Source organism: Scomber japonicus, chromosome 5 (assembly GCF_027409825.1).
Source record: "Scomber japonicus isolate fScoJap1 chromosome 5, fScoJap1.pri, whole genome shotgun sequence".
Lineage (NCBI taxonomy): Eukaryota > Metazoa > Chordata > Actinopteri > Scombriformes > Scombridae > Scomber > Scomber japonicus.
In genome coordinates, this window is record NC_070582.1 from 13,045,452 (window position 1) to 13,056,227 (window position 10,776).

Genomic DNA, 10,776 nt, shown 5'->3' on the forward strand with positions numbered 1-10,776 from the left:
CTCACAAACACAAGACCATGGACATAGGCTTCTGATTGGTTGCCAAGCCCTTCCTCTTGTGTTCCACCTCCAGCATGACTGCAAGATATCTGAGGGCTTGATCATGCCTCCAAGTATCTCTCTCTTGGGTGAGGGCTACTTTGCAAGATGTCAATACATGTTCCAGAGTATCCTTCTTTCTACATCATCTGGAGGTTTATTGGAGATGGGAGGGTATGATAGATGGATCAGAGGAGGAACTGGAGCTACAGTGATTGATACCTCGAGATATCAGTCCATGTGAGGGTTTGACTTTCTGTCCGCCATCTCGTCCACGTGCCCTGGCAGCCCAGGCCTACAGCTCTGGACTGACGCAGCTCCTCTTCCCTTGCTCTGATCTCTCTCTGCAGGAGGGCTCTTCTTTCAGCAGTCCTGGCCCCTTTCAGCCCTGGCATATGATCCAGATTATGTCTTTGTGCCTGAGTGTGCCTTCTGCTTTTTCTTCCAGACTTTTTCATCCTCTGAGTCCTGGAGAATTTTAATTAGTGTGGTCTAAATATGTTAAATATTAATGACTTAAAGACATGCAGTTAAGGATTTTGTTCAGTTTTAATGGGGAGTTCGTTCAATTGTATTGAATACTGAAGAAGAACAAAGGAATTTTGAAAGAAGCACAGGAGCAGAACACTGATGCTGTCTGAACACTGTGATTGGTCCAGGAACGTAATGTGGGATGCTGATCCAGGAACATGTCCTACTTGATTAAATCAAGTCATGCTACTTTACATATGTCTTGACACAGTTTAGATTACCCATTTCTTTATGTGGTTTTGATACTGCTATATTCTTTTGTCCCTTGTGATACTGGCTGTGGTATCTTCTAGGTAAGACTTTATATGTCATCATCAATCAAACCTCAGTACAGCAGCAATTCATTCACTCATTCAACCTTTATTCATACAGAATGGTCCGATAACAGCAGTTCAGTCTTTTTTGCATGGGCGCCCTCTGCACACAGGACAATTAAAGCAAAGCAAAAACATGCATTTAGACTTACAAAACTGAAAATAAAATTTAAGGATAAAAAGATAAAAGAATAACAAAGACATCAAACCAGCAATAAATAATTTAAAGACAACCGTCGTCAACCACAGCAGTCTACTCAGATGTAACCTTTGCAGAAACAAGTCTTGATAATGGTGGAAGATTTTCAATAAGCCAAAAACAATGAGGCTTCCAATCATGCTGCAGTTTATTCCAACTGAGGGAAACAAGACATTTAAAGACCTTTGGCCAAGCTCTGTTTACAACACTGCAGAAGAGACTGTTTTCCTAGAAAAGCTTTATAAACACAGTATTTATTAAAGAGTGCGGATTTCTTCTGAGTGATAGCTAAAGCCAGCCGACACTTGGGCACAAGTTACAATGACATGTCCTAAAGCCATCATTTAATATGAAAAATTAGATGGTAACAATCAGAAAATGACACGTGTGGTTTTACAGCAAAGTGCCATGTTCCCACTCGCCACAAAGTAATGTTCAAAAACAGACATCTTTGCTTCCTCTCATGACACTGACACAATGTTTTAATCTACTAAAATGTGACAAGATCTGGAAAAATGTGTTTCATTTATGATCGCAATAACTACTATATTTTTTAGTCCACCTTTTTGTACTTAATAGTATTGAGCGCAATTTTCCATTTCTTCAAATACTCCATAAAGTATTGAACCCAGATCATTTTGGAGTGCTCTGTTATGGGTATGCTATAATTAGATTCCTATGCTTGAAAGGCTTGCGGGGTGTTGATCATTGTTATTTCATGAGGCATGCAGCGCTATGAATCTCATCCTTTCACAAGACCTATTCTCTACTTGCAGACAAGCAGGGCCCTCGAGATATTTAGAAATATGAAAATAACGACTTCCCATTGTTCATACATCATTTGAGGGCTCTTTTTTTTGTTGTTTTTTAATTTTTAAAAAAAGTAAATTATTTCTGTGCTATTTTTCATGGTACTCACAAGACAACTGCAACTTGTTATAGTTTCTTAAACCATACATAATCTCTATCTTGATATTGTAACCACATTATCTTTAACAAATGATAGAGAAACTGAGAAGGAAGTGCAGCATGAACAAAAATGGAGAGTTGGCGCCCTCTGGCTCTAAGAATGCAAATGTTATCTTAAAACTGGTAATAATCTTGTATTTATATTATTACCAATTCTTTCTATAATGTCTTTATGCCTGCATAAACATTACTCAGCAAGGCCAATTAAGCTTATCTTGCACATCTAACATCATCACAGGATGTTTTTTATTAAGTCCTGTAAAAAAGCTGCATCTTCCTGCAGAACATTGTCACCAGTTAAAAGCGTATGATAATGTGTTCTTTCATTTTCATTTCCTTTCAGATTCTTTTTCATCTCCAGGGGAGGAGGCCATGGTTCCTGTAAGTATAAGATTCAATTAAAACCTTTAACTATTGTCCTCATTCAGTCCAAGAGTGAATAATCCTGCTGCAGTAAAATTGCTACTTGGGAGGCTTTGTTAGTGTCTGTGCGTGGTGGTTTTGATATAGCCAGCTGTGAATAGGAGAATAAAACACACATCAGGCTTTAGTTGTTGGACATTTACATTCACGGATATTGAGGGCTCTTAAAGCTTTAGATAATTTGCCTGGTTCAGCACGTCATTCAAGGACACACTCGCTCAAAAGAGGAAGCTGATTATTCAAAAGACAGATACAACTGGTTAACATGTATTCAAAAAACAAAGCCAAGCATCCAAGCAGGCTGTGATTACAAAACTATAGTTTATGAAAAAGAGCCAAACACTTGAATAAGATGCAAGTTTAAAAAAAATTATTTATAATATGATACAAGGATATTTTGTGAGGTTGATGGGGTTGTGAAACCTGTACATTATGAACAAAGCACTTGAAATTCAATGGTAACCTGAAAGCCGAACATGGCTAATTAGGCCATGATTGTGTCAAACGGCTAACTGTCAAGATACTAGCTGTATTATACAAATGGTTTCCACTAGTATACAATGGCTGTATAGGATTAGATTACATATTTATATAAAGTGCAATAGAAATAAACACTTACAGTGAAGGCCTGAGGTCCTTCGTGACTGAGTGTAAACCACCACATGCTGAGGCCGTCTCATCATATGGCCAGGTGGTTGGGAAAGAACAATCTAAAGACTTGGCAGGGCATTATCACAAACTGTTGGCCAGAGTTCAGTGGCAGAATATATACTGTATTACAAAATGTATAAAGGGTAACCAATCTGTGCAATATATCGAATCTTACAAATATAACCAGTATCAACAGTTGTGAGAAAGTTATCTAAAATCCCCCCCCCCCCCTTTTTTTTACAATTATAAATAGACACTTGTTTACTGCTTCTTCTACACTGAATCATAGCACCACAGGCTCTTATTATTTTTTTCAACCTTGAGTATGAAATAACCTGAAATAAATGAGAAGATTCATTCTTATCTCAGGGGAATAAGACATCTTTGACATTAAAGATATAAGAAAATATATGCACTGTTAGTGACTAGATTACATGCTTCCTTTATAGTTCATAATTCTTGTTTTCTTCTTACTGGTTTGTCTTTATAATGTTTCACGGTTATAAAAAAAAGCAAGTGAATTCAGCATCACAGTTGAGTCTCAAGAATACAGGAGAGCAAAGAGGCATCAAGCGGTCTATCAGACTCTGTCCAGCACCTCTCCATGCCAAGCACCAGCAGCTGTGGGTTCTGGAAGATTATCTAGGTCTGCTGAGAGCCCTGTTGAAAGATAAAACACGGTAAGTGGTAGGCATGTGGCGGACACATGATTAAAAACCAAAGACTGGATAAATATAATTTAACAAGCTACTGAGCGGTACAGAAATTGCTCCTTACTGAGTTGGTTCTTTTGCGTTTCCAGCAGTCTGGATTAAGCCGTTTCTGCTCCTCAGCCAGAGCCTTGGCCTCCATGGTGTACATCCTCCTCTCCTCACTCTTCATCTTCTTCCACTTGTCACCCAGGATGACACTAATGGCTCTGGAATAAAAGGTTAGAGTCAGATGATCAAGGGCTCACCTTTTTCAGAGTATTATTGTCTTGAAATGATCTGTGAAACTTTTTTTCTCTCTTTCTACTTTTATGTCCAGAGAAAATGACCTAAGCCTTTGTGCATTCTTTCAAGATCTGAAATGACAGCTCTTTAAATTGAATACTTTTTTTAGACCCCAAGTATTAAATGGTGAATTAACAGTATACAAGGAGATCCTGATTTAATAACTTAAATTTGGTAAGCCAACTGAAATGAAATGGGAAATGATTAGCTAAATAAATTATCAGGCAAACTCTGGTTGTGACTCTGGTTGTGAGATAAGTGCACTTCTCATGAGCTCTTTAGTGGCGATACTTGAAGGAGGAGAGAATGTTATTTATTCAGTTTTGCTAACACATCTTCACGGCTGGTCCAAGTATTTAAACTGGCAGTGTAATGGTCATTTCTCTTGAATGATCAAGAGACTCCCTGGCACATGATTTTTTTACTTACTTCAGATTTTGCTAAGACAAAAGTGTTCATTGCTGTTTTGAGGGGCAACAATTGAATGTATGGTGAAAAGCTAATTATCATAAAAAGGGAGAAGGCATTCATAATGTTGCACTTGTTTCAACACATGAAAGTGACAGAAATGATTGTGTAACAATGAAAAGAAAAAATCTTCAAACCCTCCTGGCTAACCACTGTGTGAGGTGTGCATGTGTACTGTTGGATAAAGTCATCTAACTTTCAGAATGAACACCTGATGAAGCACACTAGTAGCTTTAGGGTCTTCAGGGTTCATGAGGCATAGCATTAGCCTTCAACTATCACATTACCAGACTACAAACTGTAACAATGCACTCATAGGTTGTTTACGGTTTGCTCTGCTCTATATATTTCTAACACTGGACCATGTCATCAGCATGGAGGAAATTGTGCTGGTTGGAAGGCCTAACGTGACCAAACCTAAAGATATGACACAGTGACAGGGACCAGGGACATTCATTAACCTCAATTACGTCTTTCTCCTGTACAAACAAAGCGATGTATGATAGTGTGAATAAGTGCACTAAATCTATATATCTCACCTGTTGTCCTTCCCAGGATACATCTGTGTGTACTCCACTCTGTACTTCTTGGCAAAGAGCATGAAGGCATTCATTGGCCGCTTGCATTTTGTAGGTGTGGCACTACTGGCTGTCCCTGAGGCGTGGCCCCTGTTTGATTTGCTACTGGAGGATTGTGGGGAGCTGGAGCGCTCAAGTTTATCACAGTCTGGACTGACAGCACCACTGCTGGACAGGGAAGTTCTGCGCTGACGAGCCATGCTGCTGAGAACATACACTGCTGAGGAATCTAGTGGGGTGAAGTCATAACTGTGGCAGACAGGAGGGAAAAGAGATACTGATATTAGTATAATATTTCTCTAATCAGTCATAATGTATCTGTAATTTGGTTTTTGTGTATGTACAAAACATGTTAAAAAAATGTTTTAAGCCCTTTTTTAAAATGTCATTATTCTTGAATCTACAAATCATTTTGATCTATTGTAGACACACATTCAATGTAATATGTGAACAGAAAAACATTTATGAATTCATTATTTTGTTTTTAGTGCACAAATATATTTGTGACTCTTGTGTTTGTTCTGGTATTTATTCAAAGTTTAAATAGAAGAATAATCACACTTTGTCTATGCAGTATATTTTCTTCTGCAAGCAGTAAGTCACAATAAAGTCTATGAATTGTGCAACATATGTACAATACCAATTACCAATATATAGATGATGGATGGGATTTATAGATATATTAAAGTTCAAACATTTCTGACCTGAAAAGAAATAGGATGAGATATCATGACAATTTGCATTTGTCTTTGATGTGTGTGCAAAAGCTCAACTATGTGTGTGAATTAGACTTTCTTCAACCAGTATAAACAGAACAGTTGTTCACACAGGTACTGTAGACACAAATGATTCTCATAAAAGTAAAGACCCGGTAGTAGTAGTCGTGTACCTTCTGAAAGTATCAAAGACGACAGAGTCATCACAGTTAATGGCATCTGGGTGGTTTGGTGGCAGGCACACGTCGCCCAGTTGCATCTCATAGCAAGGGATCCCATGGTGCACCACAGTAAGGCTCGGATAAAAGGAGGCCCACCCTGAAAAACACAGATGGTAAATTACAGATTACTTTCATCTCAAAGCTGTTTATTCAGTCAATCATTTTAATAGTTTGCATTTGCAAACAACATTTGGTCATTCAAGGCAAAGCTCATGAGGCAAAGACTCATTACTCATTGCTTTAAAAATCTGTTTTTGATATAATTTTGCTCTCCTCTTGCCAACAAAGCTGGCATGCATCTCATGGTCTAAACACAGCAAACAAGATATAAGAAAATTGTTCTAAAAAAGGTACTTTATTTTACCTTTATTTCTGACAAAAAATGGGTGATCCAATCGGCATTCAGCTGTCAAAAGGCCGTCATCAGGTGAGCCTGGGTCAAAGGTCAGTTTAAGAACTGCCTGGCTAAAAGATACGGTTTCTTCGTGACTCACCAATTTAAGCCCCTCTGCACCAAATCTCTGTGAATGAAACGTGAGGCCAATCAGAGGAATATTTACTCATCAGCAACACAGACTAATTGAAATCACAGCCAAATAAGAATTGGTGTAAAAATCACTTGGTGCCCAATTATCTGAAAATCTGGTCTCTGTGATACTATATTAGACCACTGCAAATCACCAAGGATGTAATGAGTTTGAGGACTTTCATGCACTCAATCACTGTTATTCTGAGTCAATCCGCCACCTTGTGGCCATTCAAAGGATTTGTCTACAGAAATCACACTGAAAATAAAAATGCAAGTCCTCTAACAAGAAAGGCAGTAATACAAGATTTCAGATTTACACAGCCATAAAGTATATGCGAGTTCAGCAGAATATTTTGGATCATTTTAAAGAGACTCCACTATCACTATTTGTTGCCTACCTTGAGAGAGGAGGAAGATGGCATCATAGTCTCATCATCTGAGTCGTCATCAGAATCCCCAAGTTCATCCGCTTCCTGCCACTCCACATTAGGACCCCGATGAAAACGCAGGCGAGTTCCTGAATATCAACACAACAATGTAAAATGATGTATGTTGTTGGGGCGGATAAAAGAATGCTGGAAAACGGATGCAATGTTGCTGTTTCGACACCAGAGGGAAGACTTTCTCTGTAAATATTTTAATTAATGTTTTTCTTGGTTGAAAATTATTGTAAATGAATAATCCTCTCAGCAAACAGATTACTGTCTGGGCCATTAACTGCACTGCTGTTAGAGTGTGATGATGACAATTAGTAATGTTTACCACATCAATTGCAGACATATTGACATATAATATTGAAATGTTTGACTTATTGATGGAAACTGATCATAATAGAAAATATGGGTCTATTATACATTACAATATAGGTCAATTTCACAAATAGTGATGTACAAACTTTTTAACAACTTTTAAAAAAATGTAATGAATGATTTTGTCGTTTTGTAGTGTTATTAGAAGACTTGTCGATCCATTTAATAGCATGTTGCATCCGGGTACATTTTGTGACTGGGCCACATTACCTATTATTATACTTTTAGTCATGAGGCCTAATTCTCAAGACTTTTCTAATTCTTGTAAAAGATCATGGTAAGACTGAACATGAGTGGGTAGGGCATGTCCGTACCTTTAAGGAAACAATGCCAGGCAGTGGAGGGCCAAGTGTGAGACCAGGCCATGTCTTCATCATCAGAAAATGATGAAGACATCGAGAAAACTCCAGACTCTGATTCACTGCTGGCCTGTTGTGTATAATAATGAAAAACATGTAAGAATGCAATATATTTAATACACAACGTATTTAATAAACAATGCTATACGCTGATACAGAATTTACATGGATGTGTTTTAGACGTGAAAAGTTACCCTGACACGCCTACGCTCCCTGAGGTGGCCTCTGGAGGGGTTGGGTGCGCTACTGGCTAATGGGGGCCGGGCATAGGAATGTAAACTATTACTGTTGCCAAAGATGTGGACCGGAGAAGATCTGAAAAAAAATAATAATAACAACAACAACAATAATAACAATATTAATAATAATGATAATAATAACATAAGTGAACATATTGGTGATACTGATTTTTTTGTGATATCTAACAAATGAATGAAATCAAGTATTCAACAACACAAAAGTAGTTAGCCAGGCTTATTATGAAAATTATTTTTTGCAATATCCTGGTTATTCTGATGTTAATATAATAAGCAATTTAGGTCAATGGTTGCTAAAAATCTGCAAAATCTCAGAAGACATTTCATCACAGCTATATGGCAAACTTGTTAATCCTGCTTTGAGGAATACCCCCAGGTGTACTGGTGTGTATGTATGTTACAACATGTGTTGCCAACTTCTCATTGTGTTTGTGTCACACATATGCATTTATTGGACTTAACTGATTTTCAAGCTTATTTATTTGACATTCCAACCATATCTATTAAATACATATAGCGGATCAAAATTGCTTTTCTCCACACCAAAGTGCAAGAGAAAACAGAACAAATAACTAATCACAAGACAATAAGGCAGCAGCATTATAAAACACCAGTGCCTGATAAAATCATAATAAATGCTGGTAAACATTCGTACAAACCTCTTATGTGGGGCATCTTTCAGCAGTGGGCTCTGAGGACTGGTGGCAATATTAGCCAGCTCAGCAAGCCAGTTGGTGCTGGGGGAGCAGCTGAGCTCCTGGTGAGACACTCCTGCTCCAACCTGAAACAATCCTGGAGACCTCTGGTCCTCCTCCACCTCTTGCAGCTCTGGCATGTCATCTTAAGAGAGGTCACCAATAATACCCAGAATTAATATGTGCAAGAGTTCATTTTGCTTAAATGTGGAATGTGATGTATTGCTATTTTAGCATTTTACCATAATCCATGTGGCATCCAGGTGAGGAGGGCAGGTCCTCGTTACACTTAAGTGGATCAAAGGATTCATCCATTCTCACAATGATCTGCTGCTTCCTCTTTGTTAACAGGCTGCAGGTCAATTTACTCAGCTTCCATCATCATATTCTGCCACGTCAGCTGGTTTCAGGCAAAACCAAAAGTCAAATTTAGAGGTTTCACTAACAAAAGGAAACAGCTGCACTGTGCTATTTCAATTAGCAACAACCATTCACAACTGTAGGAAAAAAACTAAATCTGTCTATCTGTAATTCCACAAATACGTTTGAAAGTTGTTATGTGGATTTGTGGTGCCAATGTTATGGTTTCATTAGTGGAAAACATCCACAGATTTAAAAAACAAAAACAAAACATAAAACTTAAAACTACCAAAGATTCCATAATACTCAGTCAATAATAATAATGGTAAAACAGCATGTAATCATTGCAAGTCAATATAATAGAAAAGGGTAGACTGCCTTTAAGGAGTCCTTTGTTTCTGAATCGACACAGTAAACCTCAGTGACTGACTGGCTGGCTGGTCATGTGACCCACTGCGTGGAGGCCTTGTTTATAAATTTAAAAGGGGGGGTTGACGCATGCGCAGCAGAGCTCATTCATTCATAACTGCGTAGCAAAAGTGATAAAAAGCTGCATTTCGTCTTAAAAAAGTGGCGTAATAGATACTCGAAAACGCTGCGTTTGATAAAGTATATGTCAAGAAAGAAGTCATCGATTGAATTATAAAAAATATTCTATGCAGAGGTTATTTTTTAATTGTTTGGCTTAAGGCGACAGGGACATAAATTGTGTTTAAAATACAAAAGAGGCTCAAATAATTCAGCTTTACAATGAAGAACCAACTTCGTGAACGCGGATATAACGTCACTGACAACATTAGTCAATTAATGTCAGCTAATAAAACGATGCTATATTATTGTCATCTTTCCAAAAAAGGCTATTTAAGGGCCTGTCCTGCTGTTTCTCTGCTCTTAAAAGCAGCTGCAGTGTCCTCAGCTCAAACACGGAGGCTGTCGGGTCTAACACTGTAAACAAAAGAATGTCAACAAGTTGAGGCATGACGCAACCTCTCTGCCCTGATCAAAATGAATGACACGAAAACCTACAGAGACCTTTCGACGACGTTTTCACACTCCTAAAAGCAGATTTTTTATCGATTGAATGAATAGTTGTGAAACTAATAATAAACTGCTGTCGGATTTTTTTTTTTTTTTTTGTAATGGCCAAAACAACAAGCGTCACAACGGAGGGGGGGGGGGGGGGGTTGAAATTAGTCAAGCACACAGAACCTGTCATTTTGACGTTAAATAAACGCTTGACAACCTTGCTAAAACATCGTGTTAGAATTACAAAGACGCGGATCACACGTTGTTCGCTTTGAAAATTTGTTTAAACCTTTTAATTCATCGAAAAAAAGTAGACAACTTCCCCACTTACCAGATCTGTCGCCATCAAAAAACTCTCTGGCATTCAGTCGACGGGTGGGAATGAATGTGTCCAGAGAAGGCCTCCTATTGGTGGAGAAGATCGTCAATCATAAGAATCTAAGGTTTCTATTGGCTCATGCAGTTGGGAAAAATACAAAGGGCGTGGCCTAGTTTGTTTATCATCGTTTGATTGGATGAAAGTACACGCCTGTTACCACCCAGTAACAGCTGATTGGCAATAACAGGAACAATACATGGTTATGTTTTTTTTTTATCTGCAGTGTTGCAACTACAGCAAGAAGTAAAAGCTCACATT

The 10,776-nt window shown here is 38.1% G+C and overlaps 1 protein-coding gene across 1 annotated transcript; it reads right to left on the reverse strand.

Annotated features, from left to right (window-relative positions):
• Window positions 1-2,728: 2,728 nt before the first annotated feature.
• hbp1 (HMG-box transcription factor 1) lies at window positions 2,729-10,500 on the reverse strand. The gene is made up of 11 exons (XM_053319644.1): window positions 10,471-10,500; window positions 8,996-9,153; window positions 8,718-8,898; window positions 7,996-8,116; window positions 7,757-7,871; window positions 7,032-7,150; window positions 6,469-6,625; window positions 6,057-6,201; window positions 5,129-5,416; window positions 3,904-4,045; window positions 2,729-3,786 (listed from the first exon to the last, which is right to left on the reverse strand). The coding sequence occupies exons 2-11, from the start codon at window positions 9,066-9,068 to the stop codon at window positions 3,769-3,771; spliced, it is 1,359 nt and encodes a 452-aa protein (XP_053175619.1). The 5' UTR covers window positions 9,069-9,153; window positions 10,471-10,500; the 3' UTR covers window positions 2,729-3,768.
• Window positions 10,501-10,776: the final 276 nt, after the last annotated feature.

What these genes read in the sequence shown, in the direction of transcription:
- hbp1 (XM_053319644.1), bottom strand. Translation starts at nt 9,068, where the DNA reads ATGGATGAATCCTTTGATCCACTTAAGTGTAACGAGGACCTGCCCTCC. An exon ending in GTCTTTGATACTTTCAGAAG is followed by an intron (nt 5,417 to 6,056) that starts GTACACGACTAC and finishes TGTCTGCCACAG; the next exon opens with TTATGACTTCACCCCACTAG. An exon ending in TATCCTGGGAAGGACAACAG is followed by an intron (nt 4,046 to 5,128) that starts GTGAGATATATA and finishes CTTTTATTCCAG; the next exon opens with AGCCATTAGTGTCATCCTGG.